The sequence below is a fragment of the Anser anser genome (genome assembly GCF_964211835.1).
Source record: "Anser anser genome assembly, chromosome: 3".
Lineage (NCBI taxonomy): Eukaryota > Metazoa > Chordata > Aves > Anseriformes > Anatidae > Anser > Anser anser.
Window position 1 is genome coordinate 10,445,864 of NC_139722.1, and position 24,054 is coordinate 10,469,917.

The following is a 24,054-nucleotide window of genomic DNA, read 5'->3' on the forward strand; positions in this document are numbered from 1 at the left end:
TTAGATGGCTTTGGACAGAGAATTTAATGAGACTATAATATTTAAGAAAATAGTCCTCTGTATACAAGAGTATAAGTACCTGTGGCAGTAGGATTTCATTTTGCGGGCTTTCTTATTTTTCAAATCTGAAAAGTTGTCACTGAACTACAACATTACCGCAGAAATAAATTTAAAAAAAAAAGTTAAATCTGATTTTTGTGAAAAAAGTCCATCAAATCACAGTTTTTATAATAGTTTCCAGGGTTTTACAGCTTAAGCTTTTGAAGTGAAGTGTGACAGTTTTCTCTAGGAATGATGGATATATAATATTTTTAGCCATCCTGTATTATGACCCTGCTTACTGTGATCATCTTAGGTAGTTTTGCAGGCTAGACAGGAGTCTCCCAGGTGCAGCATTGTCTTCTTAAGCCTTAAAAAGGGACCATTCCCAAATTAGACTGAGGAAGGACTTGATTGATAATCTTGAGTGTGAATTGTATGCGTGCAGTTTTACTACACACATAGAACAGTTGTTAAAAAGTAGGAAGTTTATTAATTTAATTGTTGGATAAATTAGCGCCTTTATTTCATACTTACATGGAGGCTCAAGTTTAAAAAATATATATGTTATTATTATTATTAATATATTGTTACATAAAGATGGAGAAACAATTCCTGACTCCCATGTGCAATTTGACTGTTCATGCTAATTGGACCCATGCAGTATGTAAACTCATAACTGAAACTATCCGTTTAGTTTCTGGCAGAGAATCGAGCATGTGATCAGGAAAGCAATAGAAATGTTAAAACAGCCCAATAAGGCTTCTTTTAAACGGGCTTTGCTGCCCTCTACTGGCATGAAATACTGTTACTGCACAGCACTTTCAAGGAAGATAGGTTTCATTCCAGTGTTTTAATAATCTAGATCACAAATGCCATGTTTTCAGGTACATGGTTTCTCTGTTGTTTAGAAGGCCGTTCCTAGGAGGAGAATCACTGTAGAGCATCCCTCTGCATCCTGCTTCACCTGCAGAATGTTGGGTTTCTTTTCTATTTGTCTGTTAGTATCGTGTCGCTGTCGTTTCTCTTCTGGAAATAGTTGTAGTCAATGAAAACTAAAAATGATAGTTGAAGCTGGTTTTTTTTCTGGCTAGAGAGAATTAAGAGGCTTTAATTTTAAACAAAGAAAAAACTAGTAATTTTTTAAGGTATTGTGGGACAAATTACTTACTGATTCTTTACTAATTCTTACCACTGAATTTGGAAAATTTAGAAATACTATATTTATTTTAGGGCATAATCCTATAGAATTCAATAAATGTGATGCTTGATATGTCTTGCAGAGCACTAACATATCAGATCCTGGTATTTCGATTTGGCCTTTCGAAAAAGATACTTGACCATTAATACATTACCAGCCCACTGTAACTGTGTTGTTGCCTGGCCTTATAAATGCTTGGAACCAAAAGAAGGCTTGGCTGGGGCACTGTCAGCTGATACATTTTTTTGTTCACTTTGTAATAGAGCACCATTCAAACAGCACATACTGCAATTTGTTTTAAATTCAAATTTAGTTGCTTCTGTTGACTTTGACAGGGCTTTCAGTTACTTTCTAGACAATTCGTGGGGAAAATGAAAATATTTTTTCTTTTTCACTTTTTACTCAGTGGTTTTAGCTTGGTATTTTTTGCATACTAGAGTTGAGGTATTACGTCCTGCTTGTTTTATAGCAGCATTCCTTTGAGAAAGCATACTGTAGTTGCAAAAGATGCATTGTCTGCATGCTTATTGTGATAATTGCTGCCTGTTGTGCAGGAGAGAGGCCTTGTGGCAGAGTTCAGAGGGACGAGAAGTGATGGACGAGCAGTGTGAGAGGGGGAATTCACAGGGCTGGGAGAGGATGGCTGTAGGTGGGACCACTAGGAAAAGGAAAAGGACCAAAGCAAAGCAGTTCAGCTCATAGAAAGGAAGGAAAGACAAAACGTAGTGAGTGGTGCATGTTTTCACAGCCAGAGAAGGACTTGATGTTTTTAAAAGGAACTTGTTTAACATGTCTTTTGGTTGTTTTAGAATTAAGTAGAGCATTCTTAGTTACCCGCTTTGAAATTTGACACGTTTAGTGCGTAGAGAGAGGTACCAGATTTAAAGCCTGGGATGCTGAAGTCATCAAATATCCTGCAGAACGGGTACAGCCTGACAAGAGGCATCACACGTGCCTCCCCAAAAAGGCCCTTTCACGCTGTGAATTGACAGAAAGGTGCCTCAGCAGGGACTGAAGGGTAGTTCAGATTTCATGGTCTGTTTTGAAACAATTGGCTAACTTCAAGACTACTAACAAGAGTCTGAACCGGCGTTGCTTGTGAAGTGGAAATCTGCCCGCTAAGCCAAGGCCCACCCAGCCCTAAAGTTTCTGTATGTCTGGGTGGTCACTTTACTTGCTTCGTTATTCTCTTCTCACGAGATTTCTTTTCCTGGTGCCCTTCACGTAAAATGAAACCGAGGAGGAGAATGGTTTTATTTCTTGGCAGATAAAGCTATCTAACTCCTCAAACCAAAACGAGGTAAACGTAAATAACGAGACACCACTGTTGTTTCCTTTGGCTCCAAGGGTATCTGTAGTTGTAGTACACTTACTGTTTTGCTGTTGTTTATTTTCCTTACGGCTTTCACTGACAGAGCTGCTTCCTTGTAGGAGGACTGACAAATGGTAGTGGTCGCTATATTTCTGCAGCACCTGGAGCAGAAGCAAAGTATCGCAGTGCGGCAGGTACCTCCAGTCTTTTTAGCTCCACCAGTCAGCTCTTCCCTCCTTCACGCCTTCGTTACAGTAGGTCTGATATTATGCCTTCTGGACGCAGTCGATTGCTGGAAGATTTCAGAAATAATCGCTTCCCTAATCTTCAACTAAGAGACCTTGTTGGACATATTGTTGAATTTTCTCAAGATCAGCATGGTTCTAGGTAATTACTCTAGTAAAGTTAATGATGTTTTACTGCTTTGATAATGCCATATTAACATTAAACGTGCGAATGAGCTGGGACTCTTCTTAATGCAAAGCATGCCAGTAATTGGAGCACGTGCTCTTACACTGACCCCTTTCTTTTCTAGGAAATTGCATTATAACAGTAGTATAAATTTAGCTGCTTATAGAAGTTTTCAGGTTAGGAACAGCCTTATAACTAGGCTTGTAAACTCTAGTTTTTAAGTATCAAAAAGGTGTTGATTAAGAAAACAAAATAGCTGGCGTCTGGAATGTTAAAACCATTTTTAGCAATACATCATCAGGTACTTAGTTATTGTTCTTATTCTTTTCATCTTTAATACTTTTCAAATGAAAGTTTTAAGGATCATTATACCGAAATGCATCCTTTCATATGCAGAGGCACTACTTTCATTTTAATAAGTTCTATAATGTTGAATGCTCACTTCAGAGTGTTGAGGTGTCTCATTGAAACAGTGTTTGAGAGGTTTTCCTGTTGTTCATGTAAAGCATAATGTACATTTTTTGCACTTAGATTTATACAGCAAAAGCTAGAGCGAGCTACTCCAGCTGAGCGCCAGATGGTATTTAATGAGATCTTGCAAGCAGCATATCAATTGATGACTGATGTGTTTGGAAACTATGTAATACAGAAGTTCTTTGAGGTAAGCCTAACACAAAGTGTATGAACAGAAACTTGAATGAAAAGCTGTAAAGTCTGATTAAATTTAAATTTATTTTTTTTCTTAACATCATAGCAGAGTTCTACTGGACTCTCACTACAGAACCCAGGGGTCTAATAGTGCACACATGTTTTCTGTTCTGTTCCACCCTCTTTTTTCATAACAGGCTTGAGGATTATAGGCATTGCTTTCTTTTGCACTGGTGATGCACATGATAGTGAGCAGCATTGGCTGCACACTCAAGCTTTTAGCTTAATTTACGTAGACTTTCAATTAGTGGTGGGGAACACAAAGATTTGAAGGATACTCGTAGTGGTTACTGCATCTTGGCAAAAAAATAGGTCTGGAAAATGTTCTTGCACCCAGATAAATAGACGTGCGAATTTGGCCAGTGCTCTGAAGGAACTTTTATCAAACACTGTGTTCAGGCAGAAAAAAAATGAGGAAGGGCTGTTGTATGATACGTTCAGTACTAGTAAAATTAGTATTTAAAACTGCTGTGCTTTTGTGTTGTTGTTGCCTTACCAAAGGGCTACAAGATTCAATCTATGGAGAGGAGAAAAGGCAATGCCTATGTCTTGTGGGAAAAAAAAAAAAAAAAAAAAAAACACAACGTAGGACAGATCTGAAGCATGGTGTACTTTAAATCAAGGACCATATCAAGATACTTCGTTGGATAGAAAGTGAAGCTGGAAAATGTTCAATAAGAAAAAGTTGCCCAATTAGAAATACAATGCTCACTCTAAACAGGAATATAATTTTTTAATAAGTCTACAAAGCCTACAAAATAGTGTGCTCATTTTTTTTTGTCCTGATATTCTTTCTACAAAATCAGAATATCTTCTGAAAAGCGTGGCTGATGTATAGTATATAAGTTCCTGATCTTGCTCAAGAGAGATAATTATTGACAATTGAGAGTTGTTTTATCTTAATTTTGCATAAGAGTTCCCAAGAAAAATGCATTAGCTCTTACGTATATTAAGGGACTTTGTTCATCATCTAAGTGGGAGGGACAAGTTGTTGGAGCTTTCTTCAGAGCTTTTGGTGACTACAGGTGTGGGTTTAAGATTTCCCACAGGGTTGCGTTATTCTGAAGCCAGTCTGACCTCTTCTGTGTTAAACAGGAAGCAAAACTGAAGGTTGTAGTGACACTACGGAGGGAATGATATTGGCAGGAGCTAGCTACTGCTTAAAAAATGTTGGTTGGATTATACTCTTAATACAGCCAGCATATAAAAGCATTTTGATTTTGCTCTACAAAGCTCAGGTATTTTTATATTTTCCAAAGTGCTCATGGTGGGAATCATCCTTCAAGTCACACGAAGTTACCAAGAAGCTGCTACAGGGCAGCTGCTTCTTTTTGTTATTTTTGGTTTCTCTTTCTCCTGTTACAACTTGCTTACCGTATATAAGATGTAAGGTATAATGACCAATACATATTTGAGATGCTGGAGAATATGTAATTTGAATTAGTATGTTTTGGTAATCTGATGTAATTAATTTGGCTGATACCATTTGCCTAAATAAGTGGGTTATTGCATTTAAATCTTATTCTGTATTCCTACAGATGGTCAAGTATAAACTACTTAGATTTTTTTTTTCTGCTGCCTTTAAAGTCATGCAGTTGAAAGCAGGTGTGTGACTGGAAGGTAGAATATTGCAGAATGTTGCGCTGAGGGGTGGGGGAAAGCTTTTGTAAATATACCTGTCAGAGGTAAAAAGGGAAAAATCATTCAAGGCCCAGTAAATCTTTAACACATCATGAAAGTTCTGACTCTGTCATGTAAATTCCAGCATACTTCATGTCTTCATTTGTTAACAGCATATTTATTTTCTTTTAGTTTGGAAGCCTGGATCAAAAGTTAGCCCTAGCAACACGCATACGTGGTCACGTTCTGCCATTAGCCCTACAGATGTATGGTTGTCGTGTTATTCAGAAAGCACTTGAGTCTATCTCACCTGACCAGCAGGTAATTGTAAGTTAGAACAATATTTTTTTGTATTTTATTTCTTTTTAACAGCACCCACCTTTTTACTTGCTTAAATTGTGGATGGTTCCCTTCATTATGAAAAGCCCTAGGGACCAAAAATAGTTTAAATTATAAGGTTGTGATATGCAAGTAGATGACCAGTGAATAGGAAAAGTGGACAGTTAGAATGAAAAGGGGACTTTTCATTTTTTTGAAGAAAAAAAATCACTGAAAAGATAACCTTTTTTTTTTTTCTCCAGAACGAAATGGTGAAAGAGTTGGATGGTCACGTTCTGAAATGTGTGAAAGATCAAAATGGAAACCATGTTGTCCAAAAATGTATTGAGTGTGTTCAGCCGCAGTCGCTCCAGTTCATCATTGATGCATTCAAAGGACAGGTAGTGTTAACAGTTTGTTTCCTTTTCTGTAGGGTTGCTTTGATTTGCAGATCTTTTTCCATCATTTGCATATACAAGATAGCATTTGACACTTTACCAGTCAGCTCGTATTAAGTAGGATTAAAGGAGGAGATGATAAAATGGAAAAGCTGTTGAATAGACAGTTTACACGCTGTAAAAAGATGAATATGTTGGAGCTGAGGATCTGGAAAACCTGTTTGGATGTGCTATAAATACCGATAGAAGTATTTGGCTTATGGCCAGGCTGTTTGAGTTTTGTGATGTGCAATTTTAAATTTCCTTTATAACTTTTAACATTGCTATTTTTGATGTAATAATAAAGTATCTGATCCGTGGCATATACTTTTCATTAAAATTTCCATTTTTTTCTTCTGTTGCTTATCTTATACGTCTGTCTCAGTGTTTTCCAATTAATACCTATCATTAAGGAAGTACTTTGAAGAAATAGTAATCTGTTCCCTACACATGGGCTAGTGTTAAGTGAGAGGCAGAAGGTATTTGTTTATTTAAGGATTTTTTTGTTATGTTTCCAACAAAATTACATTCATACAAGATTGGTATTATGCCGCGGGCTAGAGAATACGCTGCAGCTAAATAAGATTTTAATATTCTGTGACAAACATGTACTTTTATAGTCGCAAAGAATTGTAAAACGTCGTACTAACTTGGCTGTGTTGCTAAATTTTACTTTAATGGCTGACCATATGTGTTTCTTAGCAAAGTCTACGATAAATTCTCTCGCACTTACAACAGCACTACCAGAATTATTGTCGTACGTAGCAGTAAATGGTGTACCAAGATGCTGAGGGGCAGGTCTTCTTGCATCAAAAAATGCATATGGGGTAGATGAGGTGCAGTTTCTAAACTATAAGTAGAGCCGCATTGACTAAAATGTGACTGCCTATTTACTGGACATCCATCTACAAAACCAAGTCGTATATTTCAAAAAATACACATATTAGCTAATCTCAAATGGCAAATGAAAAATACTGCACTTCAGTCATGTCACCCAACGGTTATGTATCTTTGTCACCTGCTTGTGGATCTCTGTCTAGTCAGCCAAGACTCTCTCTGTTCAGTTCTGACCGATACTGACTCTCAAATATTCTGAATTAATCCCCAAAACACAAACCTGAAGAAGTAGACAAAAGAATAAGTAAGATCATGACTGTACGTTTTAAATACTTGTTTACAAATGTTATATATGTGTGAGAGGGAATGTGAAAGTTGTGAAAATCAGCTACAGTATTTGAGCTCCTTTTTATAAAAGACAATCTTCAAATCTTAAAATGAAGAACAAAGTTAAACACTATTCACCTTTCAAGCTTTCCTTTTAACTGAGGGTCAGACTTCCAGGGTTTTCTTTGCAGCTAAGCAGGCCAGAAACATCATAGTGAAAACTTGGGTTCTTAGGCAGCTTTATCATTACCGGAGTCCTTGATAAAAAGAGATATGATAAATGGCCCCTTGATCTTTTTTCTAGCTTTTACAGGAGATGGAACTCTGATACTAGCAGGCAAAAGTGTTCATATTTATATAGAAGTAGTTGACAAGTTCAGTTCCGTTTTGAACATGGTAATAGTAGCGCATCTGTAAACTTCAGTTGGATTAACTTAAATTTGCAATTCTGTTTTAAGGTATTCGTACTTTCTACTCATCCATATGGTTGTAGAGTAATTCAGCGTATTCTGGAGCACTGCACTGCTGAGCAGACTTTACCAATCTTAGAAGAACTGCATCAGCACACAGAACAACTAGTACAGGTTAGTATATTCCTTTTTGTAACGCATTGTAGAGCTTTTTGATATTATCATAATTTATTCCCGTTTCTTAGTGTATGAAATAGCTTAAATGCATTTGTTTCTTTTTAGCGTTGTAGACATTGATTTTTGTCTTTCTTTCCTTCCATAGTTTTAATGAAAATGAATTTGGAAGTTGGGAGGCAAAGAAGATATAAAAAGCCTTTTCCTTACACTTTTGGCTGTAGCTTCAAGTATACATTGTACATGCACAGAATTAGGTTTTGGGTTTATTTCTTTCTATATTTATTTATTGCAAAGATTGCCTTTTTGTAGTTTCTCAGTTCATTCCGGTGTCCTTCACATAACTTCTAATAATATCTAAATACAAATAAATTATCAAAAATACACGTTGTCAGAAATGTACGTTGCACATTCCTACACACAAAATATATGTTGCATATATATACACAATTAGGGCATCTTTTCTAAAAGAAGGCCAGGCTAAAGACCTTATACATGACTTCCTGTCTTGGTCTCAAATGAAGAAAATTAATGGTTTTGAAATTGAATCAGGTTAAAATACTGGAAGAGACTTGTTCAGTGGGAATTTCCACGTTAAAAGGCATGAATTGCCTTTTGCTTTGTCTTCAGTCTAGTTTACCTCTCAGTTTTTTGTATATAAAGTCTCTCTTAGACTGTATATGTCTTGAGGAACCAAATTTCAGGGAGATCTTACGGCTGTTACAGAGTGATGATCTTAATTTTGAAGACTTGTTTCTCTAAGAGAATAAAAGGTACTCTAGCAAAATGCCATTTTTACAGAGTATTTCCATTTTCCATGTAAATTTTGTGGTCCATTAAGTAATTCTTGATGCAGTATTTTTTGCATCCCTTTGTTTCTGTGTTGTTGACATTACAGCAGTTTTCTTATATCCATATAAATAGTAAGTTGAAAGTTTATACAAATAGACAATAGCTACATGGATTGTTTGGTATGAACACAAAAGAAAATTGAAGTCATCTTATTTTCAGGATCAATACGGAAATTATGTTATTCAACATGTACTGGAGCATGGTCGTCCTGAAGACAAGAGTAAAATCGTTTCAGAAATAAGAGGAAAAGTTCTAGCTCTGAGTCAGCACAAATTTGCCAGGTATTGCACAGCTTTCATACAATATTAAAGGTTCACTAACCTTCTAAAGTTGTAGTATTGGATTTATTTATCGCGTTACTAAAAGATTGTTATTTTTCCCTTGTGTAACGTTTTCTGAAATTTCATATTTTTATAGAGATGAACGGTAGTGGTATCTTACCCTCTGTGAAATACTAGATTTCGGGAAAGAAAAGGGGAAATGCAGCTCTCCAGTAAAACAAATGAGATTTTGTGGGTTTTATGGAGTGTCTTGTGTTCACCCTCTATGAGCTCGGGGAATGGGCTTCCAGACTCCAAGGAGAGGCGTATGAGAATCCCCAGAGCCAGATGAAAAGCTCTCCTAGAAGTTGCTTGATACACTGCTGAGCTAAGACCTCCTGTTTTTTTTCTATCAGTCCAGTCAAGCAATTTCCAAGCATAAAAAGGCTAGCTGTAAAACGTGGTGCTTCAGCATGACAAGAATTTTATTCACTAGGAAGACTCAAAGTCTTTTTTAGAACCTAAAAATCATCCTTCAGTGCTTTTAACTGGAAAGTAGATTGCACCTTTTTCAAAGGAAAATATACTTCAGAATTCATCCTGGATGGTATAGTGAGACTAACCTTGTCGCCAATCTTAAGTAGAAATGTGCTGTGATATTTTGAGGGCATGGGTTTTTAAAAATGAGTTGTATGCAAAGCAGCAAGTTTGTCTGGATTTTATTTTTCTTTGCCTAAATAGAACTATTCACATTCTTCTTCTCCTTGGAACTTGTTTAATTTCTAAAGCACAAACTCATGACAAGAATAATTTTTTTGCTGGCTTATAATCACGGATGGCATTTTCAGCTTCCGAGACATCTGGAGGTTGGGGACTTCATCTACACGAAGAAATATTTGAGGGTTTCTCTGATCTAGGCATGCTCCTGAGAAGATCCTTTATTCAAAAAGCAGAAAGCCTTCTACCTGGCTTTCTCTCTATCCTAAAAGGGTCCACAACTAAAAACAGATGTACTACAGTACATATGCAACCCAAGGTCCAGTATATCTACCATAGGCCCAGTGGAGAATCTCTCCTAAAAGTATCAGAAAATGACTTTTGGTGGTAATCCTTTACCTTCCTCAGGTATTACAGAGTAAAGATTTGGAAATGGGGACTTAACATATTTAGAATGGACTCTTCAGTGACATTAAGGCACCTGAACTTGTTCAGATAAATGTAAAATTGCTACTTGGAAGAATGTTACATACGAAGTCACGGAGTGCATTTGTCTTACTTTCCAGCAATGTGGTAGAAAAATGTGTAACTCACGCTTCTCGTGCTGAAAGAGCTTTACTTATCGATGAGGTCTGCTGCCAGAACGATGGTCCTCACAGTGCCTTATACACCATGATGAAGGACCAGTACGCCAACTATGTTGTTCAGAAGATGATTGATATGGCTGAACCTGCTCAGCGGAAGATCATAATGCACAAGGTATATTGGTTTAGAAAATTTTCTCTTTATACTACTACCTTATCTGTTAGAATCTCTTTCCCTCTAGACTTAAAACTAGCTGGGTCTGTAATCTAGAAATTGGTGTATAAATGTTACATTCGAGGGAACTTGATAAGGCATAATGTATTCAGGTCTCTGAGCACTGTTCTGTAAGCCGAAAATGTAAATCTATAGAAAAGTCCTAAAAGTTGGATTTCAAATCCTCTTTTGGTGTCAGCTTTTCTGTGAAAATACTTCTTTTATGTTGAAATTATTTGTCATGTTTATTAACATAATAGAAGAAAGACAGGTTTGTCTTATTTATATTAGCATTACCTGTTATTATATAAAAGCCTTCTGCAGTTTCCTCTGAAAAGATTCCCATACTTCCAACAGGTGGTCACATTTTCTAGTTGAGAATACCCAGAGAGAAACAAAAATGCCATTGCCCCAGTTGCCCCAGGCTATTTGCTCCCATGGGAAAACTTTTTGGGGGTGTTCTCCGTTGCACTACTGTGCCCCCAGCTGTTCAAGTGCTGGGTTGGATTCAGGGAATGTAGTAGGGGTCGGACAGCTCGGCCTCATCCGCCACTGTGGGTTAGGTCACATGTGAAAATACCCCCCTTAAATACCCCCCTTAGGTTTGCCTGGTGTGTTTACATTGTGTAGTACCAAGAGGTTTTTTTTGTTTTGTTTTTTGTTGATGTTTAAGAAATCCAGTAGTCTAAAGTCTGGTTTCAATCATCTAAAAGCAGAAGTGGAGAGTCATCAGTTGAATTATTTATAATGTGACAGGTACATCAGTTGCTTTGTGATTCAGCCACCAATTCTACAGCTTTCCAGAAACTTCCAAAACTATGAAATGACAGGTTTCTGTTATTTCTTATAGAATTGTTCACAAGTGTACTAACTCTGCTTACAGTTTTTGAGGAAAAAAATGACGGGTTTCTTCTTACAGATTCGACCCCACATCACAACTCTGCGTAAATACACCTATGGCAAACACATTCTGGCCAAGTTGGAAAAGTATTACCTGAAGAACAGCGCTGATCTGGGGCCAATTGGTGGACCACCAAATGGGATGCTGTAAAAGACAAAAAGAAGAAAAAAAAAAAAGGAAATGGAAAAAAATTTTATTGTGAATGATCAAAACATACAACTTAACTATAAATGTTCTGATTTTTTTAAATCTATTTATTGACTTTGTTCATCCATTTGTAAAATTTTTATTCTTTTGTATATTTTTGGGGAGTGAATTATAAAAAATAATAAAAAAAAAAATCTCCAGCCCTGATCCGGAGACCTATCAGATTGGACGGCTGGCAAAGCACAGAATGCCTGTATATGATGTAATTGTATCAAAATAGCTGTCACATATTTTGTAAATTTTTACCTTGTAAAGTCACTGAAATAGTTTTTAAAGGGAAAAAGTACAGTATTCTTTTAATACACTGGCTTGCAATCTGGTAGGTCTACCCAACATCATAGCACAACAGGTTTATAGAGTTGTATATAGAATTGATCCTTATTTTTCCCTTTCGTGTGAAGTCTTTTATACCAGATTAAAATTGATCAGCTGCATAAACATTATTTAACACGTCAAAAAGTTAAGTTGTGTTTTGGTGGTTCACAACATACTATTCAAAAAATAAACTGGGCACAGCAAATTAAAATAGGGAGTAATGAAACAATGGAAACTTCAAAAGACAGTTTTCACCACTTTGTGGACACACTTTTTTTTTCTTTTTTTTTTTTTAATTAGTGCCCTAAGGTTTTCTCTAGCGATGTATTAAAACTAAAAGTGCTGTATATACTTATATATTTAATTGTTGTACAAGGTAGAGGAATAAAATGATGGTGGTACTTCCATTCAGTAAAGTACACTGTTGGAAAAGGAGTGAACCCTGTATTAACTTTACAGTCAGTTTTACAATGCAGGAAGAGTAGAGATTTGTATTTTTTTATTTTGCATATAGAATTGTAAGGATTTGAAAGTGTTGAGCATTTATTTTGCTTTCTCACTGTAGATGCAAAAAATAGGTATTGATGAAGAGAAAAGGGGCCACTGAAAAGTAAACTTGATAGCTCAACATTTAAGCATGATTGATTAAATATCCAGATAGCTTTTTTGCTTCCTATAAATATATGCATTGTATACGTGTAGTTAATAGGTGTAAGTTTACAGTTTGAAAACAAATCTCTTGTTTCGATGTTTATTACAAGCCTTGCTAATTTAGTAGTGATGCTTACCTTGGTTGTACAGATGTACATTTGTAAACCTTCATGCTGTAAATGTAATTTGTTTTACCCTTTTTGGGACAAAAATTTGCATTTTAGTGTATATTCATATCCCCCTTCCCTTTTCTCCCCCTGGCATATAGTGTTGTATAATGTAAATTTATTTCAGCAAATCAAGAGTGATTTTTTTAAATTCTATCTTTATATGGTTTCAGAAATATGAACCGGCTTTCTTTTTATCTATTGTGAGAAACATTATGTTTTGTTTATAACATAGCTGTTGATTCTGTTAATATGGACACTTTGGGAAATCAATCTGTTCAAATTTTAAGTCGGGATAATAAGCATAGCAAGAAAGAAGTGGACTGAAATACTTGGTTATCGCAGAAACCAATGCTTCTTCCATCTTAATAAATGTGGCATGATTTTTTTGTACAGAAGAGTACTGTATTTTTGAATAGCCTTCTCCCAGCGTAAAGCAAATATGTATGATACTGTCAATTTTTTTCTCTGGACATATGACATTGTAACAGTAACATAAAGATGATGTACATTTACAAGCGGCCTTATGTACATTTCCCAATGATCTTTTTAAGGCAGAGTTGTGACCATATGTGTATAATTAAAATCCTTTTTAATCCTTTGCCTATGGAAATATTTTGGAAAAAAAAAAAAAAGCTTACTTTGTATATTCAGTTTCTGAAAGATAAAGAAAGTGCTTTGTATGTTGTCGAAGTAAGTATTTTGTGTAAAACGTTCATTTGGATGGCATAACCCGAAGTTTTGATCACCAAGATAGGTTGAAAGCAGTGTCGAGCATCGATCAAATAAAAGGCTGTAATGGTAGGGCTCTGATCATGAGGAAAGAAAATAGTAGTGGTATTAACTTGTGTAAGGAATTATGTTGTATTACTGTTTATATCAGGTTGACGTAAGTCTTATTAAAGCATACATCTGAGTTGCTACTTTTTTTTTTTTATATGGTAGCGTTAAATCATTAATAGGCAAATGTGAAAGTTTCTTCTGGCCTACCTTTAGTTTCTGAATCTGTCATTTAATGCCTGCATTAAGTGATGTAGTAGGCCTAATTATTTTTAGTAATGGCATTTCTAATTGCCAAATAGTTTTTGAATGGCAGTTCACAAAATTCCCTTCAAGAGGCACAAGCCTTGTCATTGGAGCCAGGGCTTTCCTGTAGTCGCACAAAGGATGGCATTTGAGCATCTTTTTGAACGTGTTAATTCTCCTGAGTATTTTTTTCTTGTGCATAAATGTTGTATGTTATAAGCTGAAGAGCTGACATTCTCTCCAACATGAGGCATTAAATTAGGCTTTTGGGAATGTCCAGGCAGAAATTGGTAGTGTCCAAGTAGCACTCATGCCATGGTTGAATTTAAACAGTCCTATAACCATCATCCCTAGTGTTTTCAGTACCTTGAACATCTTCCACTTGCTATCCTAAAACCTTTTTTTTTTGCACAAATTATATGCAGGAACATGATCACTGGTTTTCCTTCCAACTACTTTAGGCTTTGGGTAGAACCACTAGACTTTTTGCTATAATATCGCTTTTTGATATACATTGTTTATGGACCAGTTTGATTAGGTTTGACTCCAGGTGGCTCATATCGAATAATGTAATGCTCACTTGTATATACTGTAAAAAATCAAAATGAAAATGTGTGAATAACACTGTGTGAAATACATCTGGTCTTGTGTTTTTCGTGCAGGAAACCAGCATTTCGTTTTGTTCTCAGTTAACGTCTCTCGTTTGCTATCTGTGGAGCTCAGCTTTGAAAAGGTACCCAATCGACTTAGTGATCTGAGGAAAATCCGTCAATTATTTGAGAACCCTGTATTAGGTCATTCAGATTCCAGTTCTGAGCAGCTAAACTTCATGTTTTCCTAAAGAAAAATGTTTACCAGTGGGGGAATAAGGCTACAGCCTCGCAGCAGTTTCTTTGCCCTGCTGAAACCACGGTGAGTCCCCGAGCATTGGAGAGGGCTGGGAGCGGTGGCTGCTCTTGTCGTCACTGCACCCAGTCTTTTCTGTTACTCCAGGATTTTCTTTCAAAGGGCCATTTTTGGCTTAAGGTGGGGAGTGAAGTGGTCTAACTGCAGGGGAGCGGGTGCACTTTTTGCTGTTGCATAAACCCTCCTAAGCGACCCGTTATGGACACAGAAGCCATAATGCTTCTTCCATCGCTGACTGCTGATCCACTCATACTCTCACTGGAGTCCAGGGAACCTTGAAGCTTCTGCGGCCATAATGTGTAGGTGTCTCAGGGTGCTGATGGCACTGAGACACTGCTGTAGTCCCTCCTCGCTGTGCCCTGGGGATCAGGCATTTTTCCTCCTGGCCTGCTGGGCAGCAGCCTGGTGATCAGGTTGATTTGTCGACCAGTTTCACGCCATGAGGATGTTTGATGTTCAGCATGCTAGTACCTAGGAAAAAGAGTAAAGAGTGAGGTGGCAGCTCCCACTGTATGTCATTCAGGGAAATACAGATGAGAGAAAGATCGCGAAAGAGTTTTAAGATCTCATGGCTGGTGCTGAATATTGCAGACTACATCCAAGTCATGCAGCTGGGGAGAAAACCCAATGCCAGCTCCACAGATAAACAATTTTCTACTCGATGGTTGTCATCAGGTCACCCCAGAGCCCTAATGCTGAATTTTATGTGGAGAACAGTCGCTGGTCATTGTCCATCTGGGTGGTTGGCACCTTGTTTTGGAGCTTTGCTCAGTGGTGGTGGTGTAGTTCTGTGTTGCTGCCTGAGAAAAAAGGAAACCACGTGTTGTATCTGATCTCTGCTGTCCCTGTCCTGGTCCCCAACCTGCAGCTGTCACTTTGTTGACACAAAGGTCCGTGTCTTGCAGAGTTCCTGGTAGTGCTTGAAGCGGTCCCAAGTCTGTGGACAATGCTGGTGACAGGACGCGTGTGCTACAGACGTGTTTATGTCACGCTGCCTGAAGAGTTTCAACTTGGAGTATTCTCTGTGGTTGTAAAGAACATCAGAGCTCTCACAGGCTCCATCTGTGCCTGAAAATTGCTTACTCGAGCACCTCTGGGCTTGGGAATGGAGAAGCCTGGTTTCTCTCGGGGACAGCAGATCCTGTCAGGCACGTGCTTGGTTCCTCAAAGTCCAGAACTGGGCTAGAGATTTGGGAAAACTTAGCAGATGTCCAGATCCTGCCACCCCGAAAGATGCTCAGAGTGATGCTGCAGAAGGAGCCGGGGGTGTTTGCAGCGCTCCTGCGTGGCAGAGCAACCTAGGCCTCCCCTGCTCCGTCACCAGAAGGGGTTAGAAAGTGGCACCGCTGTCACAGAAAGCAGCCATGGGTCACCTCCTCGCACTCGGAAAGGACGGAGAGGTGGCCAAAGAGTGGCGGCACCCCAGCTCCAACACAGTCAGGGCTGTTCCTGACTGCTCATGCCATGCCTGTGCTAGGGACAGGAGGCAACTGCTTTATCAGAGACTGAACCACAGCCCGGTGTTACACGCTAGGTTTTGTAACGCAGAGGCTGTCAGAAAGCTGCCACCCTGTGTCAGGAGCCAGGAGAGAAGCATTCAGTGTGACCGACCTACCGGTGCTCCTCAGCAGCGTGGTGCAGGAGCTTTTCCTCCATTGGCCCCGTGGACAGAGCTTATTTTCCTTTGAATCAGTTTCCTTTATCAGCCGTAGGGGTTTGAACCCGCTTCTCTCACCCCACAGGAGCGTGGCCTAACCGCAGGGAGCTGGGCGGGTTCACTTTCTGCTGGATTTGGGCTGGGCTTGCAGCAGGGCTTGAACCACTCGTTGCATCACATCAGCACAAGATGGAGCATGACTCCGAAGCGCGCAGGTGGGAGTGGGTAGGCCCTGCCCCTGAGATCCTCGTCTCCACCTTGATTCTCCCAGGCTCCCTTAATGTAAAACACGTCTTGGGAGCAGCACATCCCCATCCTTAACCGGAAATGCTCTGTGAGGCTTTTCTTTTTTTTTGTAGCAGCTGAAATGGAGGAAGGAGTCTATCCCTGAAGTCCCCCTTCGTTGTGTGAGGAAGAACCACGTTTCTTCCCTGCCAAGCCTGGGAGGCCAGGGGGGACACAAACCTTCCCCTTCTTCCCCTTCCCTTTCCCCTTCCCCTTCCCACAGGGTGCAGGCGCCGGAGGCTGCTTAGGGCTGGCTTGCTGGGCTGCTGATCACAAGGCAGGCTCGCACGCCACGGATAATCCTTACCGCCTTCCCTCTCTGAGAGCCGTGATACAGCACCGGGAACTCTTCTCAGCGCTCCCCACGCAGGCTCAGTCCAGGAGGAGGGAGTCAGGAGCCCACGAGTTCACACAAGCAAGGTCCTGGGAAGGTTTCCTCTCCCAGGTGGGTCGGCCTCAGCCCTGTTCCCTGTTCCTTTGCATAGATGCTGCCGTCCGGAGGCTGGTGGAACGATGAAAGCAATTGCTCGTTAAGCAAGGGTTACGGAGAGCTGAAGAGCCAAGGATGGACGATCTCAGCGCAAGCCACAGAACCAATTCCTCCCCCCCACACAGAAGGATGGGATGAATGGAGCAGAGTTCACCCATCAGCTCCAGGCTATACGCTGATCTCATTCAAGTGGGCCACGTGGCTCTCAAAAAAAGCCTTTTTGTTCAAAAAGTGACTATCCTAAGTACTCAAAGACTCACATGGTATCTCCCATTTCCTTGAAATGGCATGTGTCTCAGAACCTGGGGCTTGGCTATTCACCCCACTTTGGGAGCACTACTCACTTGGGTCCTGCTGGGAAAAGGGCTCTCACCCAGCCCTACCCTCCCTAGGACACACGGGGAACCAAAAGCCCGGAGATCTGTTGGGGCATTAAAGATCAGTCACTCCACGTCTCTGCGGGTGCTGTGCAGCTCCCGCTGTCCTCTCAGAGAGGATCCCAGGATTCTCCCGGGATCCCAGCTCACAGCCTCTGCTGTGTAGGTGTGGACACTTCCATGTGGACATACCCCAGGAGAAGATCCTGTTGCCTAATGCGGTGCCTGGTGCCATTCGAGGCACCCTGGGGCACCCGAGAAACCCGGACGGGGCAAGGAAACATCCCCAAGGGATTGCCTCAGCCTAGCCTCTAGCTTCTGCTCCAGAAGGGCATCGATGATGGCACCAGGCACCTGCATATAGGCCATGGGTCTCTTCACCCAGAAGGCACCAGAAATTATTAGCAACTTTTAATAAATCGTTGATTAAAAGAGGGTAGAAGGTAGGGATAGGCCCGAAGGGTTTGCTGGGGGTGGGAGTGGGAGCAGCTTAATGTTGGAATAGGATGGGATGAGAAATGGAGAAATGAAACATGCGCATCCCTGTGCACACACTCAAAGCTGCTGTAAGCACCACGTAATAAAATTCATGCTCTGAACTTTTGGGTAGACCTGTGTGGTGCCAGGAGTTGGACTCGATGATCCTTATGGGTCCCTTCCAATTTCGGATATTCTATGATTCTATGAACCATCAGGACTCCTCTGATTATAAATACTGGGAGGAGAGGAAGAGGAGAAGGAGCACTTGGGGAACCCAGTGGTATCTTTAAAAGACAATAATAATAAAAAGGCACCTTTATGCAAAGCAAAACCTTCACTCTAGGCCTCCATATGAAGTATATGTGAATCAGAATTTTTTTAAAAAGGGAGGAAAAAAAAAACAATTCAAATACCTGTGTATTTTACACCTAAAATACCTAAAACAATTAAAAAATATATTAAAATACCTAATTAAAATTTACCACGTCAGCCAGTGCTGCTCAGAGCAGGGCAGGCAGCGGGCACACGGGCCATGCACAGCTTAAACCTGGTGCAGAACCCAGCTCTGTCCCCCACAGACACACAGGTCAGCAGGACGGGTGGAGAATCGGTGGGTGAATCAACGCTGTGACAGCAAGGGCTGAGAGACGCTCGTACCGCCCGGAGAGGTACGGTGGTGGAGTGTCTGAGCCAGCCGGTATCTGCGGAAATGTGTAAGTAAGTGGCCTCAAAATGCTAAATGAAGGATGATAATTACAGCAGGATGCACCCTTTTGGTTAATCGGGAGGAAAGCCTGTGTGTTATATCACACGAAACTGATGGCGTAGTCACAGCTGATAGCTGGAGTCAGTTATAGGAGCTGAAGTTAGCGCAAGCACAGCATTCCTCAGAGATCCTTAGATAATCCGGGCTCCAGATCACACCAGCTTACTGAAAAAAAAAAAGAAAGAAAAATATCAAAAAAGCAGATTTTTTCACAATGCTACGAATGTCGTCTAACAGGCAGTTACTGAAATTGAGCTAAAGCCTCTGATGCAGCCTAACCCTGCCCTCAATGGCTGCTCTGCTGCAGCATCTGCTTCTTCCCAGACCACAGCCCTTTTTGCATACGTGGGCGTATTAAACCTGCTTTGGCAGAACTCCTGGAGCTATACGTGCTCATTCAGATGCAGCAGAAACACCTAGCCCAAGTCACTTGGCTGCTCGCAAGTGACAGTGTGAGAGCACACGGTGAACGCGTTTGTACAGCCGTGGACTGAACACTTCTAGATTTCGGTTACAGGTCCTTAACTTCCATCCGGGACTTTTTAACCAGCAGCACAGTGCCAGGTTATGCAAATGCTGCTCGCTGACTTCAAGGGTACGTTGTGCATTTGGTACGGTCAGAGGGAAACGGGCACGACATCCCACAGGGAGAACTTTTACAGCTTTATGCAAGTTATTCGAGCATCCAGGAGCCTCTCTCTCAAACCAGGACAGTGGAGGAGTACACAGAGGAAATACAGGAGCCCTTTGATAAGAGATTAAGTACTTCATTCCTCTGAAATCCCTACCTCTCCCAGGCAAATAATGGGTCTCTGTGGCACTGCCAGAAGAGGCCGTAGAACCAAAGCTATGCATATTTTTTATTCTCACAGCAGTCGCCAGGGCAGTAAAAAGGCACTAAAAAGGCACGAAATATCACAGCCCCTCTCCTACAGGACGGCAGGCAGCTGTGAAGTGTCCAGCTCCCGTCCGTGAGTCGGAGGGACTGCAGCTCAGGCATCCAGCCTGTTCATCCAGGTCTCAGCACCGATGTGTATTGGTGAACACGCGGAGGAAAGCCCCTGACAATTGCAGGCTGTAGGACCAACAGAAACACCCGCTGCAAGAGCCAGCAGGTACCCAGCAGCAGATGTGGTGGAAATAGAGCGGCTCTGGCCTCCCCGTGCCTCCTCCCTCTTCTTTGAAGCTCCCAGCAGCAGCAGCCTCCCGTCCGAGTGCTCCTGGGAAACGTGATGGCTTTCTCTCTCTCCGTGCTCATTTTCGTGCCAGGGCAAACCCCGTTCTGTGCTCAAATTATTTGGGGTCACAGAGGTTGAGGGATCACACACTGCAAGCCAGTGTGAGTCACTGCCAGTGAGCTGTCCTGAGCTAACCACACGGGTAAGTGAATCACAGAAATGCAGAACAGACTGAAGAGTCTTGGCCAAGGGGAAAAAAAAAAAAAAGTGGTTATTCAGGTGAGTGCTTTGAGAAATACCTGCCTAGTCCACGAGCCCTGGGCCTGGTAGACCAAAACAGTTCAACAGTGAAAGCACCAGCCAGAATTACAGCAAAAGGCCTCATTAAGAGAGAGCTAGTCAGCCTTTTTTGTGGGCAACATCCACGTAACTTCAGCCAAACCCCACGCAGGCTAATGGGAAACCCTCCACAGACTCTGATGTGCCAGCCCCCAAAATCCAGCTCTGAGCGTGGAGGATCCTACCAGGCCCTCACGTGCGGCATCAAAGCAATGCAGCTGTTTTTATCACAGCTGTTTAGGAAAACTATCACAGAGGTGGCATGCAACTGCCAGCTGGGCTTTTGCCAAACGAAGCTCTGCTAAATTCAGTTGGGAAGTATTTGGCTAGTGGCACAGAGTATTATATAGTTTTTGGTGTCCACCCAGAAGTTGTCATTAGCGGGACCCAGGGAAAGGGGATGGAGGAGAAGACAAAAAAGCCACCAAAATCCGTGGGAGAGGCAGCCAAGTTGATTCAGCTGCTATCTATAAAGCCAGCGCTGCAGCCACAATGACACTTGGACCACTAGGCATTGCATTGTTCATACTGAAAGAAAAGAAAAAAAAAAAACAAGAAAAAAAAAGTTTTTGCAAGAAGGCTTATTCTTGTCCAAATAAGCCAGGACATCCCTTCCATCAGAGCATTACATGGCGGAGCAGAAAGGAGCCCAGAGCAGACATCCATCCCCTCAGGCCAGCTCCACGCTCCCCGCCTTGGGGTGAGCTGTGGGGAGCCTGCTTTGGTCTCTCACTTCCTGGGAGGGAAAGCCAGGAGGCAAACAGAGTTGCTCAGAGATCTCTGACTCACTGCAAAGAAGGCTGGACAGAACAAGCAAAATCAGATATCACCGTGCAAGCGCACTGGGTGGGTTCAGGTGATCCTGCTGTAACTCACCATCGGCATTCGGAAGGGTCAGAATCAGTTATTTCTACGTCAGCGCAAAGGGACAGCCAAAACAAACTGAGCAACATTCGCCCAGGCATGGGAGGAGGCAGGAAGAGAGTTAAGTGTAGCCGGTACTGCGACCCTGAACAAAGAGCGACAGTCTGGGGAACTGGGGACCGCAGTGCCTGTGCTCCCAGAAGACGAGCTGGATGCCAAATGTTGCGCACCAGTGGACAAGTTTTGGTAACGCAAGGTTGAAGGCCCAGGCTGCTTCCTCCGCAGACTTGTTCTTGCACTCGGTATTGATTTAAGGCATGGGCGGATTGCTCTTTTGTTGCTGCAGGGAGCTAGCAAGAGCAGGATGTGATCCATGGGTAACAGAAGCTTAAAGGGAACTTAAAGGGGAAGGAGTAGAGAAGGAACAGACTAGCAGAGAATAAAACTTTGCAAATCCTCTTGGTCTCTGCAGTCTCCAAACAGACCGCCAGCCACATTGCCCTAACATCCTCCTGGCCCTTTCAGGACAAAAAAAATTCTTCCTCTTCCACCCCCAGGTTTTAGGTCACCAACCACAGGTCTCCTGTTGCCAGCTCACCGTTCTGAGGCACCGTCCATGGGAAAAACCCAGACACAGAAGGGAATTTCACTGACAGTGCTTCAAGCCCTCATCAAATACAACCACTTGTTTTGGATGCACTTCCCACCTCACTCCAACCAGTTCCTGGGGCAGACTTTATCTGAATGCATTTAACATCCCATAAGTGTACCTCTTACCTCTCTGTGCAGCCCAGTGATCAATAGATTCAAGGCTTTCAATCAAGGTCTTGTCGACACCTTATAGCTGAGAGAAGTGGAACACATAAGGTGCTGTGGGTTTCCCATTCTTATAAACCCCCTTTAATTAACTGAGGTACCCAAGAGGGAAAAGTGTCCCCTCTGTCACAAAAGCAGCAACTGAGAAACAGGCAATCAGCAGCAGGGAAGCCAATTATCTGAAGCCAACCAGAGATGGCACCCATCGGTGCTGAGCTGTCAATTCCACAACAACCCCAGTAGGCAGGCAAAACTGCCTGTACACTGAAAGCCACCTCACTCTTCGCATATACTCTAACCTCCCCCCGTGTATTAGGGAATATACTCCCCTTCTTCATCCCGAGGTGTCAGGCTGTAATATCCTAGACAAGTCTGTCTACAGGTGAAGTCACTGAGGTGTGATGTGTGACCACAAGGTCCTCCAGACCTTGTTGAGGAACTCAGCTTTTTCTAACCCAAGTCCATCTGTTTGCACTCTGTTAATGCACCCTCTATGGACACACGGCACCAGACTTCAGCAGCGGTCATCTGCCCTGCAGGCTCCACAGCTGCTGGTGGTCACAGGCGACGAGAGGACACACGGTGAAAGTGGCCACCACCTCATGCTGCTGTAGATAGGTCCAGCACCTGGAAAGCCAGGCAGGCAGCTCCCACTGCTGCATGACACTCACATTCACAGGGCACAAGAGACGATGGCCTCTGCTGCAGAACACTGTGAAGAATGGTGGTGGTTGCCCAACAGCAAGTCGCCATCCCAGCTCCCCCCCTTGCCTCCGCTGGTGGCGGAAGCAGCAGGCTGGGTTCGTCCCCCGGCTGTGCTTCCCCTCTTCCCATGGCAGGACACAGTTCAAACCAGCCCCTCGTCCCCGGGGAGGCCGAGTTCAATTGGGCTACGCTGCTGGAAGCCCTTGATCCACTTCTGGGAAATCCCCACAGCTCCACTGTACTGGGCAGAGACAACCAACTCGTATCATCCCCTGAGCGCGGGGCTGCCAAGAAACTCCTTTCCATACAAGTCTCATCTGGCTTTTCAGCATGGAGCTCTTTTGACTGAAACCACAATACTTAGCATGCTTCAATGATCAAGCAGAGGGCAAGGGAATGTCACTGAAAACACTTGGCTCCCAAACACAGCATTGTTCTTCCCCTTACCCCATTCACAGATCCTGACCAGAACATCCCAATCAAGCTTTAAATGTTTTCTAGCAAATCCAGCAAGTAGTACCACAGTGCTATTTGGTCTCCCATCTCCCCGAACACACACGCGCACACACTCGCATGAAATCCATATGTCGCGAGGCCCTGCCAGCGCCTCCGCGCAGCTCACAGAGGCAGCCCTCACGGCAGCGTTTCCTCCATGTCCGCAAACTTCCAGCACTGGACACAGCCCGGACAAACCGGCCTCTGCCACATCAAAATAGCTGAGAAGGGTGATGAGGGGCTGCATGCTAATTGCCCGTCACGCCATCGCAGCTGGGATGCCCCCTTGCCTGGACTTCACCACCTGCACATGAAGCCCACCTCACCAGCGCTGCACTTCTGGGTGCCACCAGCTCCAGACATCTGTCAGCCTCCATCACCCCTTTGTCCCGCCCGGAGCACAGACTGCAATGTGGTGGCCATGCCAGGCACCCACGTGCCCCCATAGTTTTTATTTTGCCTCCTTTCTCCACCCCACTTTGCCTTTCCGCCCCACCGCCTCACGCCCTGTGGCCATCTTGGCCACAAAGCCACAGCGGCGCCATCTTCTCCCCAGCAGCCCCAGCATGGGGGAGCGGAACATGGCGGCCACGGCCCCACTGAGGGAAAGGCGGCATGGCAGGGGTTGTTCTGAGGAACGCTGCACGCGTAATGTAAGAGAGAGGGAAAGAAAGCGAGCTAATTAAAGACACGTGATAAAATCGTGAGAGTTTTAGCCACATTGAATATCCAATTAGGTCTATTAGCCTTTGGGCCACAGCTGCGGAAAGGGATCCTCAGTCTGGCAGAGGCCTGCCGTCCCCTTCCAACACCCGCCCGAGGGCCCTGAGAGACACCAGAAGCGCTGATTGCAGCTCTTTTTTGTGTGCCCCCCCCCCTATTCGTTCTAGGACAGCACAGCCCCATGGCCACTAGCTTGGCCGTGTCCCTCCTCCACCCCGACCACCCCACAGGCACGCGGTGCCCACTGACAGTGCCACCAATGTGCACTCCCAGCAGCAGCACTAG

At 42.5% G+C, this 24,054-nt stretch overlaps 1 protein-coding gene and 1 long non-coding RNA gene across 9 annotated transcripts in view; one reads left to right on the plus strand and one right to left on the minus strand.

The window, feature by feature from the left end:
- PUM2 (pumilio RNA binding family member 2) overlaps positions 1 to 14,323 on the plus strand; it is a 70,436-nt gene extending 56,113 nt beyond the window's left edge. For 5 of the 8 annotated variants that reach the window (XM_083830557.1, XM_083830559.1, XM_083830558.1 and 2 more), the window contains 8 exons: positions 2,672 to 2,939; positions 3,495 to 3,624; positions 5,484 to 5,618; positions 5,873 to 6,010; positions 7,669 to 7,794; positions 8,806 to 8,927; positions 10,190 to 10,382; positions 11,341 to 14,323. In XM_083830557.1, coding sequence (XP_083686683.1) covers positions 2,672 to 2,939; positions 3,495 to 3,624; positions 5,484 to 5,618; positions 5,873 to 6,010; positions 7,669 to 7,794; positions 8,806 to 8,927; positions 10,190 to 10,382; positions 11,341 to 11,472 — 1,244 coding nt within the window. In that variant the 3' untranslated portion in view covers positions 11,473 to 14,323. Of the gene's footprint in view, positions 1 to 2,671; positions 2,940 to 3,494; positions 3,625 to 5,483; positions 5,619 to 5,872; positions 6,011 to 7,668; positions 7,795 to 7,942; positions 8,785 to 8,805; positions 8,928 to 10,189; positions 10,383 to 11,340 lie in introns of those variants that run through there. The other 3 variants (XM_083830555.1, XM_083830560.1, XM_083830554.1) reach the window with 2 other exon arrangements.
- The window catches only part of LOC310897203, a 33,964-nt gene continuing 21,349 nt past the window's right edge, over positions 11,440 to 24,054 (minus strand). The window contains exons 2-3 of the long non-coding RNA XR_014582124.1: positions 18,351 to 18,814; positions 11,440 to 15,065 (exon numbers count right to left, since the gene is read on the minus strand). This is a non-coding gene — a long non-coding RNA (uncharacterized lncRNA). The remainder of the gene's footprint in view (positions 15,066 to 18,350; positions 18,815 to 24,054) is intronic.